The following is an 18,947-nucleotide window of genomic DNA, read 5'->3' as shown; positions in this document are numbered from 1 at the left end:
CTTTAACTGGAGAAATAAGTGCCCATGGTTGATTGTTTCCCTTTTAGCTTATTCAGAAAACAAGCGTTACCCTTCCTTGCAACAAGGCAGCAGCGTGCGGACGGTTCTGGTGGGCCTTCTGGCAGGCGCGAGCTGCAGCATGTGGGACTGTTTTCTTTGTCTTTCTAAGCAGGAGAGGAGAAGAAGAAAAATTTGTATGGTCACGGGGAAGGAAGAGCAGTTTTTGCCTGTTTGTTTTCATGCAGTCCAGTCTGACGTAGTGAGATTTAGATGGCCTACTGTTTTTCTCATTGTTTGGGGAAGAAGGAATATATTAGAATTCTGTAGCAGAGCTGCCAGACAATTACAAGAGAAAGTGGCTTTTTCGCAAGTTGGGTGGCAAACTGTGGGTTTTGAATAGATAGAGTATTACATGTTTAATTTACATTTCAGAGTCTTTTCTCTGTGGCAAACCAGAGTCACAAATGAAGTATGAACTGCTGTTCCATCAGCATCCAGTATGGCCAGCTACTGTCTCTACCACCCGTGCAAAAAAAGAATAATAATAAATGAGAGACTAATTTTATTTGTATTCCTGTGTGGGGGTTAATATCACACCAGGTTGCTTCTTTTCCCTACAAGACTGTGACTTGAGATAAGGCAGTTTTATGTGGTGCTTGAATTCAGATGCCTCAAGAAGGTGCCCTTCCTGCTGCAGCATTGGGTGCTGCAGCTGCTTGAGGGGCAGCAGAGCTGACTGTGGCCAGGAGCAGATGCTCAGGACTCAGTCTTCTGTAAGCAAGTCTCTGGTTTATCCTGCCAGCTTCTGGCAGATTTTAAACACTAAATATTTCTCATTTTGCTCCTTGCAGAAAACACCTTCTGCAGCGGTGACCATGTATCGTGGCACAGCCCTTTGGACAACAGTGAATCGAGAATCCAGCACATGCTGCTGACCGAAGACCCGCAGATGCAGCCAGTGCAAACTCCTTTTGGAGTTGTTACTTTCCTACAGGTACGGCTGGTGGTCACCTCTTGGGTAGGGAATTGGGCTGTAATTACATTTTTAGTCTTGATGTACAACGTGCTCTTCCAGGATTTGCTGTCAAATGCTTATTCCCCTGTTTTCTACTTTTCCTCCTGCTTTTCTTACAGTGGATCTCATCCTTGGGTCATTCCTTTGGTGCTCAGTATGGATTTTGCTGGTAATGAGCCATAGCACATACAGCTCTATGGTACAGGCCTGTCTGCTGGAGAGAAGCTTGACACCCTGAGACAGACCAGAGCTGAATGTTGCATATTCCTGCTGTGCAATTTCAAAGACCAACATTGTGAAAGACGCAGAAAAACACTTTCTAGAACATTATGTGGAGCTAAATTCAAAGTAATGCTGTGGCAGCATTAATAATGATCCTCTGGTTTGAGATCCAGGAAGAGATGCTTGGAGTAGGACTCAGACTTGCTTTCATATCATTTAATGGCTGAACTAAAGCCTGTAGCATTCACAAAGGGGTTCTTTAGAGGCCAAGTGAATATGCCTGTATTGATCTTCTCTTGAAGAAAGACTCAGGTTTGCTTTGCAGAAAAAATATTAAAAAAAAAAAAAAAAAACCTTGGCTGTTAACCCCACCTCACATCTGGAGCTGTTTAGGCCAACTGTTGATTCTCCCTGCCCCATGAAAAAGCTTCTTTGATGTGAGAAGATGCAAGTATCTGTATTTTACAGTTTAAGCTTCAGGTTGCTCCCATTTGTCCCTGGCTCAGGTTGCACCAAATGGCTATGAGCTGGAGTAAGGGGGAGCTCTGTTATTGCAGACCTGCATGAGGCAACTGCCGAGCTGAGGCGAAGGGTTTCCTGAATCTTCTGGTGTGTCCCAAACCCTGTGTTTTATCAACAGGAAAGAGAGATGTGGGTTAATCAGTAAAAGGTGAGTGTAGGGTCTGGAAACAGAGAGGGAAAGCAAATCCAAGCAGAGCAATTCCTGGCTGGCCCACAGTGGTTGCCACCCCAGTCCCCATCCCTTTTTTAGTGCCCAGGTGTTCCCAACTGAAGGACACTCAACTTGCTGCATCCTTCAGCTCGTGGCCTCTCATCATCTTCACAGCACGTATGGTTGACTTCTTTTTTCCCCTTTGTTTGATGCCCATTGTTATGGATTTATTTTGGCCCACAAGGATTGCAAAAAGAAAGGAATGGACACAAAATAACCTCCTGTTTCGAGTCTTGCTGTTTTGTGCGATCGGAGAGGCGCAGGGAGGGCTGTGCTGGCGGGGAGCTGCCTCTCCAGGAAGCCAGGCAGAGGGGTGGGAATGAAGGGCTGTTCGCAGGGCTGCCTCCTGTGGGGAGGTGCCCTGCAAGGGGCAGTGCTGCTGCAAAAGGCTGAGGCCTTCGAGGGAGAAAATAAAAATAATTTCTCTTCCCAAGGGCTTGCCCCAAGGCAGGAGCTGGCAGTTGGTGGATCAGGAAGAAACTGCCTTTCTCTGTCAACTAAAGAGCGTTTCACCCCTCATCTGAGGTGGCTGCCCTCAGCAGCTGTGAGGGGGACATCTGGCATTCTCAACATGGCAGTTCCCACCCCGAAAGGCAAACACATCCTGCCTTGTGCAGGAAGGGAGAGCTCTGCAACTGCCCGCAGTGACGAGCAGGTTATGTGATGTGTAAGCAGCTCTGTGGTGCCGGGTAAGATTTAACCAGTCAGCAAACTGAGTTGGTCAAGGATTTGTGAGCACCAAAGCATTCCTTTGTGGCAGCAGGTCTTTTGCCTAATTGCAACTGCTGATGTAGTGTTGCATTTGCTCCTAGCAATCGGCTGACAGAGCGTGTGCTCAGCCCCTGGCACGCTCTGCCTTGGTCTCCCTTGTGTTGGTGAAACTGAAGTGCAGAACAGGCTAGTGGATCTCCAGGGAACTCGGACTTTTCTCACCAGGCCCTTCCCACAGTCCAGTTCTCACACTGCACCCAAGGTCTGAATGCTGCATGTCTAAGGCACCTTACATGGTATGGGCGGAGGGCGTGAGGAGCTGCAGAGAATCTCTCTGTTGTCTCCAATTCCGTTCTCATATAGTTAGTTAAAAACAGTGGTGTTTCCCTGTATCTCCAGCTTCATCTAGAAACATATGGCACATTATTTTTCAGTTTCTTGCACTGTTCCCATACTATTTAGTATCTTTGTTTTCCTTTATTCCAGATCGTTGGGGTTTGCACTGAGGAGCTGCATGCTGCTCAGCAGTGGAACGGTCAAGGGATCCTGGAACTGCTTCGGACTGTGCCTGTGTAAGTGTCCATTAGCACCTACAGCCCCATAGAGAAGGGTGTTTTTTCTGAAAGCTTTTACAGCCCTATATGGAAGTGCATTCTGAAATAACAATTAGGTTGTTTTTATTAACAACGCGTAACTTGCTGATGAAACTTATTTAATCTTGTGCGGTAGCAGGATATGGGAATTCATTGCAAGTCTCTTCTCATGTGCAGACACTTAGATGGCAAATTAATGCATGTGAAAGTCAATGTGTTCCAGGTAAAACAGAATGATCTCTTGAAAGCTTAATTTCCTTCCTCTTGCACATGCAGCATGTTTTCATGGGTTCTTCCTGGAAGAACCAGGATAGCTGTTAGTGATTGTCCTCTCCATGTAGTCCATGATAACAAAGGTAGAAGGTCTGGCTTACAAAGCTAAGCTCTGGTAGAGCTTAGATATTCTCTGAAAGTGAGAAAATTATAGCAAACTCAATGAGAGGAGTGTTCATACTAGTGAAGTCCATTCTGTTATTTCTGTTAATGTTGCATAAAGGAGGAAGTAGATTTTAAAAGTTACATGATATGGTTGGTGCCTTTTTTTCCTGCCAGCTTGCAGGGTTTGGGGTTTTTTTGTTTGTTTGCAGGTGTTTTGTTTAAATATTTTCTCTTCCTATTTATTTTATTATTTTTATATTATATATTATATTACATTAAATATTGTATTATTTATTATTATTTATATTATTTATTTTATTCTCTTCCTATTTCTCTTCCTATTGCAGTATGATAGTAGTGCGAAAGATTTTAAATAAAATGGTTTTTAGTATGTGCTTCCGGGCACCATAGCGTGCTGTCTAGTCACACCATAGATGTTGCTTACAGCTTTCCTGTGCTTCCCAAGTTTCTTCTGAATTTCCCCTCCAAGGCACAAATGAAGATAGCTCATGAGGTTACCTTAGAGAAAAGAGAATCTGTCCTGCTGCAAACTTTGTTTCAGAGACTTCAAGGCAATAAGCACTGCCTGCAGCCTCCCTGGTTCCTCTTGAGTCTGTGCAGATACATTAGCCTCCCTACTCTGTCCTATTTTGGGGAGAATGCTGTTCTTGTGCTGTGATACAAGCACCTTTTCAAGGGCAAAATGAAACCCAAAGATGCTGCGAACTACTGAGCTGCTGATGTGGTGTCAGGGTGAAAGTCTCCTGCTTCTCAGGTGAGGAAGTGAAGCAGGTGGCACCTTTGCAGTTAACAATTAACAGCTTCCAAAGCCATGTGGGGAGGAAAAAAAAAGAATAGCTGTCAATGCATTGAGGAGCTATAAAATATTAACTTTTAGTGCTTTGACTGTAAGTGCTTTAAGAGACTATAATAAAGACAAGGCCGGAGGGGGGCTTTGGACTGCAGTAACCAAGTATCTAATGTAAAAGTGAAATTTTTATGGCACTTCCAGGAGACTTCAATCAGTTTTCATTTCAAATGAAAACTGTCCTCTATAAACTGATTTCTGCATTGTAACCTAAAGTCTTAAGATAGTTTATCTTCTTAGTAATGTTTTCTGACACCTTTGTTAGGAAACATCTTGACCCTTCCAAATTTTATTGCTAATGAAAACAGATTTTCCTGAACCATCTGAGTACACAGCCATTAAGTAGCAACCAGGCAAATAGTCTGTTGTGAGGATATTAATCAAAGCAATAAGCTTTTCATGGTACTGAACATGACTGCTGATCTCAGCAAAAACCAACGCTCTGCTAGGACTGCTGCATCTTTAGATGTGTAATCTTGGTAAATCTTGGCCCCAGACCTTGCTTGTCTATCCTAGGCCCAGTTTGTGCTGGGCTTCTCCATCCCATTCAGAGTTACCAATAAGAATAAAATGCAGATCAGTCTTGTATGAGTAAGAAGGTCCATGGAGGGGATAGCCTGAGTCAGTACTGGACTATGTTGCAGGACTTCGTGGTCCCAGACACTAGACAGATAGGAGTAAAGGATAAATCGGTGCTAGGGGATATACATGCAACATGGAGGGGCTGATAGGCATTTTAAAAAATATTTTTATTGTTTTTTTAGCTGTCTTATGCCTTCTCCAAGTACAGATCCACCCTGGGGACTCAGCATGGGGACTACTCACTAAAGTCCTTGTTTGGTTCTCTTCCTTCCTTTGTAGAGCTGGCGGCCCCTGGTTAATCACAGATATGCGAAGAGGAGAGACGATATTTGAGATCGACCCACATCTGCAAGTATGTCTTTAGTTAATAAAATATCATGTCTTCTGTAGGAGCCAGGAGAAATTGATTTAATGGCATTGACAGAGTTCTATTATTTTCTGTAAACGTACCGTGATATTCTCAACATTTGCAGTTATCTCAGAGCTGTTTTAAGACTCATTTTGCACTCTTAGGGTGGTTCTAATGTTCAGGCGTGCACATATCCAGGCCAAGATGCATGGCAGCTCTAGGAAATAAAAATAGAGAAGGGGAGGCCAGGAGAGCAATTTCATACATGAGACTAATTAGTAAGATTTGGGTTGCTTGTTTTGGAGAGTGGAGGTGAGAAGATACAAGCATACATGGTTATCAGATCAGAAACTTCCCTCATCATTTTAGATGCAACTGTAAGGAGATATGACCTGCAGAAAATTCAAAACCTACTAAAGTAATATTTTTTCACTGATATGACAGTGTGACTTACTCCTCCAAGAAGTCACTTCAGTCCAAGCAGTTAGTTTAATCTGAGAAAAGAATGGGAAACCAAGAGCATCTCATACAGTTATCTTTAATAATGCATTCAGGGAGATATATTAAACCCTCTGCTTCAGAGTTCAAATTAATTTCTAAAGTTAAAAGATAAGAAAAGGACCTGTATGGGAGCAGAGGAAGGTTGCTGTCCCATGGCCCATGGGTGATTTATGTATTTCACAGAGTTATGCATCCCTTCAGCAGAGAAATGATACTGAAGTAGATGGGTCCCAAGCAAATCCCATGTCATGCTGACCTTGTTTCAGGGAATTGGTGAGGATTTTCCTTTAACAGAGTGCTTATGGCTGAGCCCGGTAGGGCATGTGCATATGTGCACATTTTGTACAAGCTGTTGCATTTTCTTGTGGCTCATATGCCTGTAACTGATTAGCCTTAGTTGCCTCACAACACTTTTTTGTTTTGAGAGCTTAAGAATAAAACCAAATTCTACTTTTACTGTCTTTAGGGATTCATTCGTTTAAAATAACTCCCCCAATTGCAGAGAGAGAAAAAAATACTCCACGAATGTCCCACAGTGTGGGTGCTAATACAACTGTCAAGTTTTAAAACTTTTCAGGCTCTTGGAAAATTTGCCCATGTGTCCTCTCCCCTCCTGGAGGGTGTTTGTCTGTTCTCTCCACACTGGTGATTCCAAACGATAACAGCGTTTTCTTCAATTTACTGTAAATGAAAAGGAGCTCGGCTTACTGGAATCTGAGTCAGCCAAGGCAAGTTGAGGCAGATAGAAAAGTGCTTCTCCCTCTGGAGTGTGTCCTGCCACTGAAGGCTGTCATGTTTGTGGTCTTTCTGTGCTTCCTCACGTTGAAAACATTCCTGTCCCTGTTCTCTCTTGCCCACGTCACAGTGCCTGTGTACAGGTATGTGCGTCCCTCCTTTCCGCAGCGCTGGCCCCAAAGGCAGCCTGCAAGGGAGCCCCAGGGCAGAAACTTCCTCAGTGGTGCCGAGTCCTGGGAAGAGGCTGGGCGAAATGCCAGGATCAGGGCTGTGCCAGCCCCTGTCCAACCCTCGTCACGGGCCTTCTGCTCGGAACTGGGGGGCAAAGGAGGAGACGGCTTTTGCTTGGTGTTTTCTTGGTGGTGTTACCTGGTCCTCGAGAGCTGAAAGGTGCTGCTAGAGGATAGGTGGTGGCGAGGGAGGGAGAAGGGAGGACAAATGGGTAACTTTCCAGGGAGCCGGCACACGCTGCCGCCTGGGAAGCGGGCTGGGTGACTTTGGAGGCTGCATTGTTTCTGGTGGGAATCGGCTGGGGCCTAAAGGCAGCGCTGGCAGCAGCGGCAGGACTTTCTGTTCGCAGGCGCTGAGAATGGGTCCCAACTAAGATGTCATCCCAGGATGTCGGCAATTAACACTGCGGCAGGGCTGGCTGCTCTCTGTTCAGCCAGGCTTCCCTGCAGGCTATTCACATTTCCCTGGCAGTGCTGTCAGGCAGTCCCTGTTGGGCCCTAGCTCTGCATTGGTTCTCAGTGCTTTGCTTGTGTCGTAGCAGATATCTCAGAAGAGAATAAAGCTGATTTGAATTTCCTGAGTTGTGGTTGCCGCTCTGCGGGTCACACTGCAGTGCTCTGGCTCTGTTAGAAAGGGATCAATGACTTAGAAGAGCCTCAGAGCATCCCTCCCACATGCTGAGAGGAAAATGGGACAGAAACATCCTTTCTTTGAGGAAGGAAAAAGCTGAACCTCCTTTGCCCTGGACTCCCCCAGCCTCCAGCTCAGGCTGCCCTTTCAGAGAGGAAGAACAGCCCCTTGGCCCAGGCACATGTTTACTGGCCAGAGATGGGGTAACACTGTGTATCACCCCAACTGAGAGCCTGTATTGGGTAGTTGTTATTTTTCCTCCTTTTGCATCAACACTTGCAAATGTTACAAAACAAGCATGCAAATTAGCCTGCCTTAGGCCAGCTCATTTCCATCGCTCCCTCTTGATCTCCAGGAGATGCCAACAGAGCAGCACTTCTTCCCCTAAGGAAGTGCTCTGCAAAGCAGCTGAGCTGCAGATGATGAGCTGCAGAGCCTCTCCCCGTGCCTTAGCTGCTGTCCTGTCCGGAGGCGCTGGCTGTGTCCGCGAGCAGGGCCCCTGGCTATGCTCCCGGAAAAGCACTTCCCAAAAGGGCCTTTGTCCAGCTGGAGGCCTCAGGGCCCTCTGGCCTCTTCCTCTACCTCCTCAAGGGCGAGTTTGGCTCTCCCGTGTGTTCCTAGTTGCTGGATGAAGAATAGCCATGCTGACAAGCCCAAGCTCCCCGTCCTCGCACCAGCTGATTTGGGTCCTCGCGGAGCGCTGCGGGAGCCCCCTGAGGGGCCACGTGGTGGAGCATCATTTGCGTATGCAGCATCGGATGTATTTTTTTTTTTCTTTTCCCAACTTCTATTTCTGGTTGGAAGAGCTCATTTTATATTTAGGACATAACAAAAGAAAATTGCTGCAGATTTGCTATTTCTCAGATTCTTCCATTGCATTTTCCCAGAAGCCGTTTTTTCTGTGACACTGGAGGAAGATGCCAGCAAGTGGTAACCCTCTTCTATGAAGAGAAGCAAAAGGAAGGCAGTTTCTTGACTGCTTAAATCTGTCTAAGCCAGGATTGTTCTGGTCCTGCCCTTAGCTGCAGGCTTCTGCATGATGCCTTGGGCCAGGGAGGCAGTTCAGGGAGGTGATCCAGCTAAAAAAAATAACAATTTGGCTCAGGGGAAGGTGTAGGAGCACATGGGGGAGGGTGGGCCTGCAGCCACTGTGAATTAGATCAGCTTCGAGTGCTCTGCAGCCGCACCCGAGTCCTTGCGCTTATCTCTGAGCAGCTCAGACCCTCTCTTGACTGGTCACAGGAACAGGCAAAGCTCTGTGCAAGGTACAGCCAGGCCGAGGAGGGAGGTTTTGTATGGAAACTGCTCCTTAGGACCCGGAGCACTGAAAGCTCCCACAGTCTCCGGACTTCCATGGCAGGACCAAACCGGAGGGTGGGAATAATGAGCGGGAGCTGCTCCTGGCACGTGCAGCATGTGGAGAACCACTCTGCTCTTCCTTCACGTCTTCAAAGTCTGCCTGGCCAAAGTTATCACTTACCTTGAGGTGGCCCAGATGTACGCGGTGAGCTGGAGACTTTGCTAGTGTCACTGCTTGGTACTAGAAATACCCCTTCTGAAGAGGGCAAAATGAGCCTGATCTATTCAGTGCCAGCCCACAGGTAATAGTGTTAAGAGCTGCCTTCCTCTTTGCAACTCAGCTCTAGGTTTGTCCAGCTCAACATTACCCTCTTGTGGGAAATAGGTGCAAATTCAGACTAATGCTGTCCTGTTAGCAGGTAGGAAGGAGTCCTGGGGAAGATTTGGCCCTTGCTGAAGACAGAGGCTTGCTGGCAGCAGATGCTTGTGCCCTTGAAAAAATGCCTGGTCTAAGAATACCCAGCTGCTGCTTGTGTGCAAACACGTTCCTAGCTCCAAACAGTGGTTACGTGCTTGGAAATCCCAACCCTCCAGGGACAGAGTTTGTATATTTGGCCAATAGAGAAAGCTGTACAAAAACTTTGACATCTGCACGCAGATCTTGTCTCCCTTGCACGCTTGTACTCAGCTGAACGTAGCAGCGTACTGAAAAGCAGGAGTTGTCCAGTCTGTTTGCAAATAATGAAGTGTTGTGAGCAGTGAGCCACTCTTTGAACTATTTTTATTCTGGGACTCTTGGTAAGCTTGGAAAAGGGTCTTGAATTTAGTTATTTGAGAGTTTATCACTGCCATAAAATCGGTAAGTTTGCCAAGCTGTGCTTCATAGAGGAGTATACACTGTAGTGCCATAAATGCTCCAAGCTGGTACGAGCTGGGGCTATCGCTGAAAAAAACGCCAGACCAATCACTTCCACCTCTGGCATTCCCTGCTTGGGGCCAGCAGTGACCACACAGTGAAACAGTGGGAGCGGGATAGGGATTCAGCTCAGAAAGAAAGGCTTGGTCCCGCTCAGCGCTCTCATATAGCTTTGTGCACAGCTGCTAATAGCGAGTGCTCGGGATGGGAACGGCTGGCGGAGCAGGGATATGGAAGGGCTGCCGAAGGCAAAGGGCTTCCAGCTTGTGCCTAAGCCGCACGCAAAAAAGTCTCGGGGTTTGGGATCTTTTCAAGCAGGAGAGAGTCGACAAAGGAATCGAGACAGATGGCTCCAACCTGAGCGGCGTGAGCGCCAAGTGTGCCTGGGACGATCTCAGCCGGCCGCCGGAGGATGACGAGGACAGCAGGAGCATCTGCATCGGGACGCAGCCGCGGCGGCTCTCCGGGAAGGGTGAGGAGGCCTCCGGTGGCGCAGGGCCATGGGCTGAGGGTCCCGCGGCACCACGGGCGGTGTGACAAACACCACATTGACGTGAGGGCTCAGTGCCTCTCGGGGCCGGGGTGGATTTGGGTATGGCATCTTCAAGGAAGATGGGAGAGGAGGTGGGGGAGAGTGAGAGAGATCGTTGCATTGTTTTGTCTGAACTTATCTTGCAGATTTTAAGCTATTCCTAATCTAAATCTCCTAAATTAAACTAAGCTCTAGTGAAACCAGGACCTTGACTCCCTGCAAGGTGGAGCAGCTGCATTTACACAGGCCATGTTTCCTCTTTAACGTTGTCACTTTCCAGGTGTCAGGATGGGCTGGTACCTCATGTCGCTGCACTGAACTCGGGTGGTACTTGCAAACACAAAACTCTGTTAAGAAGAAATAGAGTACAGCAGAGTTCCCCTTACAGTGAGAGGTCATCTTGGCTGCAGATGTCACAGCCATTGAGCACATTTGAAATTATCCATGTTAGCATTCAAGATAGTCAAGCAATGTAAAATTTAAAGGTTTGAGTTTTTAAGAAATTATTGATGGTTTCCATAGAAATGATATATTTCTTTTTGCTTATTTCATTTCATAGTTAAAGAAAAATAAGGTAGCATTCCATCTAGCTTCTGCACAAATATTTTGAATTGCAGTGGCTCTAAAAAGACTAGAACACTATTCTCCCCAAAACCCACAAACAAAAAGCCTGAGACAGGTGTACACAGTGGTATTTGCCTTTCTTCAGATGATGCTGAAACAGCTTGAGTATTTTGTTCTGCACCTGAGTCTCACGTTTCCACACCCCCCCCCCCCAAAAAAAAGGAGGAAATGTCTAAAAAAAAAAAAAAAAAAAAAAAAGTAGCGTTGTGAGTATGCTTTAAAGTATTTGGCCATTAAGCATTACAGGAAAATGGAAAAAGTAGAAAAAGGACTGCATTTGAACTGCATAATTTGCAGTTTATTTTCAAATGTCAGCTTGAGGATCAAGCTTACCCTGCATAAAATTCCTTTCTCTTGTGGATATTTTTGTAAATTAATTGACAGATTTGCAAAGCCAAGTGCAGAAACTCAGCGACCCTCTTGCACTAATTTGGTAAAGGAGCAAACTCCTGTTATGGCTACTCCCATCACGAACACCAGAAGGGTCATGGGGTTCTGCAAGAGCTGCAGAAGCAGCAGACGCCTCATTTATGAAAGGAATACAAAGCTACTCAGAATTTCCTCATCAGGAGTGCAAAGATTCCAGCTCTTTTGCCTGACATAACATAGCAGACCAAGAGAGCGGTGAAAAAACTTCCAAGCTCCAAGAAGAGCTTGGAGCTTATTTTATCCCTTGATTACTTTCTAAAGGGGAAGAGTTTGGATGAAGCACACCATAGGAAGAGGCCTTTTAGGACCTTTTTGCGTGATGTTTCGGGGTACAATAAATCTTGTTAAATTCTCTTTGCAGATACGGAGCAAATCAGGGAGACTTTGCGGAGAGGGCTCGAGATTAACAGCAAGCCTGTTCTACCTCCAATAAATGCACAAAGACAGAATGGGTTGAACCATGACCGAGCACCGTAAGTTTAATTCTGCACTCAGATCACAGCAGAAGAAAGACTATAAAGAGCTCAGAGTGAAGAACAAAGCTGGGTGGCAAAAAGACTTGGCAGGGAAGAGGAAAGATAACAGTGAATACTTGCAAAGTATAAGAATAGAGGGAAAAGAGTTGCTCAAGCTGGGTTAATAGGAGGGCATATTTTGAGATGGATGTTGGGCAAACCTTGCTAATGCAGAGTGGCTCTGACTGTATCCTGGAGGACTTGCTGCTCACAGTGTTTGAGGTCAGACTGGACTGAGCCCTGTAAAATGTGCTGGGTCAAACAGTGCCATGCTATTCAGAGAACTAAGCGGAATAGAGCAGTGTTTGATATTTTTGCCTGAGCATTTTGTTTTCTAACTCATAATGACAAACATTTTGGTTGAATTATTGTAGAGTGTTTTTTTTTTTTGTTTTGCTTTGCTTTTAGAAAAGGTGACTTTGATCTTGTCTAGATCAAGCTGGCAAGTGCTGGCACTAATCATATGGCGATACCCCCCTGGTATCTTTTTGTCCACAGGCTGTAAGTGAAGTGAGACTAGGTGTCCCTGTAGATATTTCCCCATTTGTAATTTTTGACTTTGAATCTATATCTGAATCTATCTGTTGTGTCTGCACTTCAGTTCTGGGGATTTTTTTCTCTTCCCATCTTAGGCTATTTTTCAATTACTAGTTAAAGCTATTCCCATCGATTACATTGTTTTCACCTAAATCTGAAGAAATCTAAAAAAGATGCACATGTCTTTGCTGCATTCTTTCATCTTCATGTTTCTTTTGGTTACTTAGTCTCCTGTGAACACTTGTGCTCTCTTGTTCAAAGAGCAAAGATCATCAGGCTCTTTCCTGGAGTGCCAGGCAGGCCCAGCATCCTGCTCTGTTTCCATTCCTCTGATTCATTCTTGCTTCAAGTATTCTGTGAGAAAAAAACATTCCTGGTATTTGGTTAGGACCCTAATGTTCGTTCTTGTTCCTTTTTTGTGTGTGTAACTTCTGGTTTGGCTGACTTAGGGATATTTTTGAGTTACCAAGTCCTTTGGGGGGAAGTAGAATGTTAGTTGCTGATGCAATGTACTAGTAAATAATATGAGGTAGTGGTATTTTTCAACAACATCTCAAATGGCTTTATTATTGCTTTAAGAATAATCTTATTTTTTGCCACGTACTAATTGTATGGAGCCAGATTCTGACTGGACTCAGATTGAGTAGTATTTTTCCAACTAAAGGTTGGTCCCACTGGAAAAATTAAAATGATATTGTGTGATATGTAAGAATTACACCAAGTTTAGAAGGCTGAGGGGTATTGAACGGGGTCTCTCAGGGTTACAGGGCTCCTGCATGTATCTTCGTGCCCAGTAAAGGCTCTGTGTTCACAGCTCTTTGGGGCAGCCAGAGATATTTGAGGCACTTCTCAGGGCAGGGAGGCAGCTCCTGGGTAAGCCCTGAGGCTGGGAGGCAGTCTTTGCTCAGATAAGAAAGCTTTGCCTTACCCAGGGGAAGGTAACAGAGATACGACCAAGACACAGTGCTGAAATGTTAGCAGAGGTCAGAGATGGCAGATGCACAAATATTTACCTGGATTTTGTGGTTCTGAGAGAAGAAGGTAGGTCAAATTTGGAGCTTGGTGTTTGCGTAGTGCCCTTTGTAGCAAATCTGTCCTGCCTGTCACAGCTGTGAACCCACCTGCCCTGAAGCTTTAATGGTAGGGAGGGCAGGTTCCCCGTGTTTGCTCCTCGAAGATAAACACTTTGCTCTGTGGTTTATGGTTACCACAGTGGTAACTGATAGCCTCTCTCTCCATAATAGCAATTCAATTAAGGAAAGGGAGTTATCAGACCGCTGTGTGTCTTGCCTGCAGTCAATCTGGTGATAGTTAGCATCTGAGCAATAGGAAAGATCTCAACTTAAACAGCAGTGTTTCCTGACACTACCTTCCTCCATCCTTACTGAGTAGTCAGAGTTTGGAAAAGGTCTGTCTGTCTTTATACAGTTGCTTTTTTTCTTTTCTTTTTTTTTTCCCCCCATGATGCACACTAATGATGTCATGGAATTTGTTTAGCAGCATGGCCTTGCTGGGAGGAGTGGCCTGTGCTGGGAAGGTGTTTACTCACAACCTCTAATTAATTTGCAGTTAAATCAGGCCTGATTTGCTACCCTTGCTGTGGCTAGCACTTACCAGTCCACATTTTTTTCCAGTGTGATATACATGGTGCAAAAGAGAATGATCTTGCTAGGTCTTGGTCTTTCTTTAATGCATTGTCTGAGCAATTCGAGCAATATTGGACAACCTACTGCTTAGTACATGATCGTGGGCTTAGTACATGGACATGGGCTTGGGTTTCACATCTCCCCCTGCTATATAGAGAGAAATAACTTGGAAGTTGAGCTTTTGCATGTAGTAAATATCCACATTCCCTACAGGTACCCTTAGTGGCAAAGGCTAAGACATGAAAGGCACAAAACTTAGTATGGATGGAGTGATTTTGTAGGCCTTGTGGTTGGGTGCCAGAGATGGAGGATGACTCTGCACATAGATGTTGTGCTTTGGGCACCATCCGTGCCTGGGCCTGGTGGAGCTGGAGCTCTATTCTGTCCTTCAGTGTAAATCTTGTGCGATCTAAGGCAAGTCATTTAGCTATTGAGCCTCAGTTCTGAATCTATAAAACGGGACTAATAACAATGTCATCTTCTTGAGGCACCACAAGGATAAATATGTTAACGATTACGAGGTGCTGGCTGATGGGAGCCAGGCTTGTGTGTAATCATATCCTGCACTGTACACATCAGACCATAAAATATCAAACCCATGGTACGTTGCAAGGGCCCTGTGAATAACTGGAGCATTAGGGGCTCCTCAGGAACTTGACAGAAGTGCTCTGTCGGGGCATGGCAAGTTCTTCCAAATCTACTTTGCACGGGAAGCGCTGCAGAACCCCAGGCAGTCACATTTGCACCCAGCTGACATTAGGACGTTCAAGTCTGACGCAGGCTCTAATGGCTTCATGCAGAAGAGGAATGTGCTGTTTATTTACCATAGATTTGCAGGCACTGGCTGCTTTCCTAGTAGCTTGCTCTTTCTCTTTTATCCTAGCCCCACCAGCCACCCGCAGTAATCTGTCGGGTTTAGAGGAGACAACCTGTTCTGCTTTCAGCAGCCCAAAGTAACGCCAGAAACACTCAAACTTTCTAATATTTATTTGTATAAAATTGTGGGGATCCATACAAACTTTCCTGGTTTTGTGCAGTTAGTTTCAGCACATGCACAAAAGCCTCACATTGTCTCATTGCAGATAGGGTTTAATTCAGTATTTTGGCTCCAGCAAAGTACATACTTACATGTTAAGCATGCTTATTACCAGTTGTTCACCGTCCCAGAGTCCTAAAAAAAGTTCCTTTGAGAAAAAGCTGGTTTCTGTCAAAACCCCGTTGGGCAGCTGAGCACTTTGATTCATTAGTGTTATTACTGTAGACTGTGTAGCCCTTTTTCTCCTAAGGATATGAATAAAAGCACTCTTAATGCTTGAAACTGCATTGGACATCTGTTTCTCAAAATGAGTGTTAGCTCAGTTCATAGGCAGCCATTAAATCAGTTCATACGCATTAAACAAAAGAACATGTAAATTGATCTTTGGAAACGTGACTAATCATTTTGACCATAGGTAGCATAATACTCTTGATTACTACTTGGAAAAATGAGGCATGTATGAATACAAATGTACTTTATAGCAGCGCGTTATTTACTTTTTAGGCCCCATCAGCTTGGTAGGTGCCATGCAGACAGACAAAACCACAAGGCTCCCAGTCTCCTGAGCTGCAGATTCTGCCCATGCTGGATATCGATAGGGAAGTCTAGACGTCAGACTAAACACTGCTGCTGTTAAGATCTCAGTGGGCTGGAGGCTCCAGATGTCAAAGATCAGTGACACTTGCAGAGCTTTGCTTAGTTCCCTGTTTAATTTCTTGGTGTAATAAATTCTGAGTCTGAGTCTTTAATTGTCCCCGGCAATTAGTCCCTCTCTGTCCCGTGAGGTGAGTGAGCAGTATCTCCAACTTCGAGCTGAGGACAGAGGAGCTAATTTGCCACAGTTGCAGTGAGGGCCAGGACGGGGATCGGGGAATTCTTGACCTTTTCCCCTCCTCAAGGGTCCCCTCGATCACGCAGCGTTGCTGGAAGTGATGTTTTTCTGCCCCTTGGCTGACTCGGACAGTTCTACTGCTCCTGTCTGAGCTGTAGGAAAGAAACCTAGAGCTAGCAAACCGCATTGCTGTGTAAGTTGGGGCTAGAATTATCCATAATTGCAGCACTTGCCTGTGCCAGGACTCGAGTAATGCCCACCCACGTCCCCGGTGTCTCAGGTGACGTTTGAGTAGTGGAGAAAGATCTCCCAAGCCTGTGTTTCTTTGACAAAAGACAGTGCTTCTTCAGCTTCTCTCCGTTGTTTTTATCTTTCTCTCTCCTCAAAAAGGCTAAAGCAGTGTGGTTCAACAGGCGGCTCACGCACAGTTCCCATATTTCTGTCTGGGATTTCCCAGACACCAGCATGCATGACGGTCCCCCAGGATCGGTGGTGAGACACTCACGCGCAGTGGTCATTTGTCCGGGAACCTGGGACATGCCCAGATATCTGCGATCCCATCTGCATTCAATTTCCAAGCAGAAAAACAGGTTGAGTCCGGAGAACGCTGAACATATGGTAGCTCTGTGCCCGTGTGCTAATTCTATCCAGCCCTGAACCATTTCCAGCTGTGTGGGGAATTGTAAGCAGGTTCCTGGCAAATAGGCCAGGGAACAACCCTCCGGCAGGTGGGGCTGGCAGGGCTGTCCTGGATGTGACCTTCTGCTGCGCTGCACACCCAGCGCTCGGCCTGTTCCTCTCCCAGCATGGGGAGAAAAGCGGTGGTGTCGCTCCAGAAGCGCTCCTGGGATAACCCCAGAGCGGCATTGAGCCCATTCTAGGGCCAAGCTAGGAGCAGAGGACTAACAACGTTGCCACTTGCAGGCCTGGAGTCCACCCCAGGTACTTCCTTTTCCTTGATAAACAGGCCACGCTGATTTCTTTTTCTTTCAGTAAATGCTTTGCGTAGTGTTAGGTTAATGCAAATGAACAAGCTCCATGTGAGGAAGGTTTTTGAGGAAGCCCTTGCAGAAAGGGTGCGGGCGAGTCTGCACCTCGCTGCTCGCAGTCGCGCTGGGTTTTGATGGCTGCTTTGCTTGGGCGGAGGGAAGCTGTTGTCTGCGTAGCTGGTTTCCTGTCCTCGGTTCTTGGAGGCAAAGCATTTACTGAAAGAAAAAACTTCCACATAAAGGGGAGCGTTTCAGTGTTCTCTGAAATTGTCTAGTTCTGGCTAGACTCTGTGATTCTGCAACCACTAAGCAGTAAGTTTCCAATCCCGTCCTGCTTATTTAGGCATACTCCCTCCTCGAGACGCCGTGCAGCGGTGTCTTGCTGGAGCAAGGAATGCTGGCGGGGGGAGGCCGGGCACTTCAGGGAGTGTCTCCGGGCCTGAGGCTGAGTGCCGGGTGACAAGCCAGCGAATGGGACAGCAAATGTCTGGAAAACCGGTGTCAGAAGTGCACCGTGGTCACCGTGCTAAGCTGCACTTCTGCATAGCTTTCGCTGTCTGAGAATCCAGAAGTGCTTGGCAAACATTGACTTAATCCTTGCAACATCTCTGCGTGGAAAAATGTCTCTGCTGTACAGACAGGGAACCTGGTGCATACAGGAGTAGTTTGACTTTGCCCGTGAGTCTGCAGGGTGCCAGGGGCACAGCTTAAATCTCTCGCTCCCAATTCAGCTGTAAGTCTGGAACAGACTGGCCCCCGCAAACACTGACAGTAGTTATTATGCAGCTTTCCAAAGGGATATGTGAGCGGCAAAAAGATTGTTGCTGCTGGCATTGTCCTTGGAGCTCTTCTGTGCCAGGAAATACACGCAGTGTATTTTTGCTGTCCGGTTTAACCGGGATGATGAGCACCGAGAGCCGAATGCTCGAGCTAGCTTTGTCAGAGCAGCAGGAGCTCTGCAAAAGCATCCTCCCCATTTCTGCACTTGCCTCTGTGCGTCTGTGACGTGTCCTGCTGGTCTGCGTGCCAAGATGCCGGAGGACTCTTTCCCACAGCTGCTGGTTTGCCCTTCAGGGGAAGCTGTGGGAAAGACGCTGGGAAATTGATGGCACTTAGGTGATCTTTGGATACTCACTAAGGAATAAGCAAGTTTGAAGTAGCCAGAGGTTTTGTGGGGGGGCACAACCTCTTCCTGCAGTGTCTGACCTGAACAGCTTGCAGCAGCCTCTCCTTGGGGATTTCACTATCTGGGAGGGAATTTGGGAATGGAGAGGAGTCGTGCTCTGTGTCGGTGACAGAGCTTTGAAGGGCGTTGAGGTCTGCTTCAGTAGGACGAAGCACTCTGATCATAAAGCAAAATGCAAATTCAAGAATAAATAAGATAGGATTTCTTAATCTGATCAACCTGGTTATTCTTAAATCCCATAAAATAACTGCCATTGGGACTGCTCGAAAAGAAGAGGCTGCCGTAAACATGACTTACATGGAGAGGACATCCCAATTTTGCGCAACCCAGTGATTGCACTGGCCCTTTTCCAGGACCCCAAGGGCTGCTGCTAATTGGCATAAAATTAAGCAGGTTGCAGCCACCCTCATCCGTAATGCAAAGAGAGGGCCCCGAGGAGAGGCTGCAGGTTCCAGCGTGTGGCTGCGCCCGTAAGGAGGAGCGCAGCACACGGGGACGCGGAGGCTTCTCGGGCCCTTCCTCCCTAGTGACAGAGATTTGCGGAGCCTGCAGTCCATGTTTGGGCCCTTTGCAACAGCTTGACCACCCTTCTCTCCGAAACCCTGCTTAAAATCAAATATGGCTTTGGTTAAGTTAGGGCCTGTCACTTTTCATTTGTGAGATTTAAAACAAAACTAGCAAACATCGTGTCCTCCCTCTCCCCTCCACTCAGGAGCAGACTACTGGTAGAAACTGAAGCTGGAAAAAATAGTTGAAAGTCAGCTAAAGTCACCTTGGTAACTGCAGCAATACACTTGCCCAAAACAGGAGACATCAAACCCAACTACAAACAGCTTTAAAGAAACAAAAAGAATGTAA

The 18,947-nt window shown here is 46.3% G+C and overlaps 1 protein-coding gene across 5 annotated transcripts in view; it reads left to right on the top strand.

The window, feature by feature from the left end:
• The window catches only part of SUFU (SUFU negative regulator of hedgehog signaling), an 85,230-nt gene that overhangs the window by 44,825 nt on the left and 21,458 nt on the right, over positions 1-18,947 (top strand). For 2 of the 5 annotated variants that reach the window (XM_088528664.1, XM_088528662.1), the window contains exons 4-8: positions 852-994; positions 3,168-3,253; positions 5,382-5,454; positions 10,082-10,235; positions 11,710-11,821. In XM_088528664.1, the coding sequence (XP_088384790.1) occupies positions 852-994; positions 3,168-3,253; positions 5,382-5,454; positions 10,082-10,235; positions 11,710-11,821 (568 nt within the window). Of the gene's footprint in view, positions 1-851; positions 995-3,143; positions 3,254-5,381; positions 5,455-10,078; positions 10,236-11,709; positions 11,822-18,947 lie in introns of all 5 variants that reach the window. The other 3 variants (XM_088528663.1, XM_088528661.1, XM_088528665.1) reach the window with 2 other exon arrangements.

This window comes from Tinamus guttatus, unplaced genomic scaffold, assembly GCF_059628265.1.
Source record: "Tinamus guttatus ecotype Peru unplaced genomic scaffold, ASM5962826v1 Tinamus_guttatus_pri_ptg000314l, whole genome shotgun sequence".
Lineage (NCBI taxonomy): Eukaryota > Metazoa > Chordata > Aves > Tinamiformes > Tinamidae > Tinamus > Tinamus guttatus.
The sequence above is the reverse complement of the archived record's forward strand: the minus strand, read 5'-3'. Positions and strand labels throughout refer to the sequence as shown.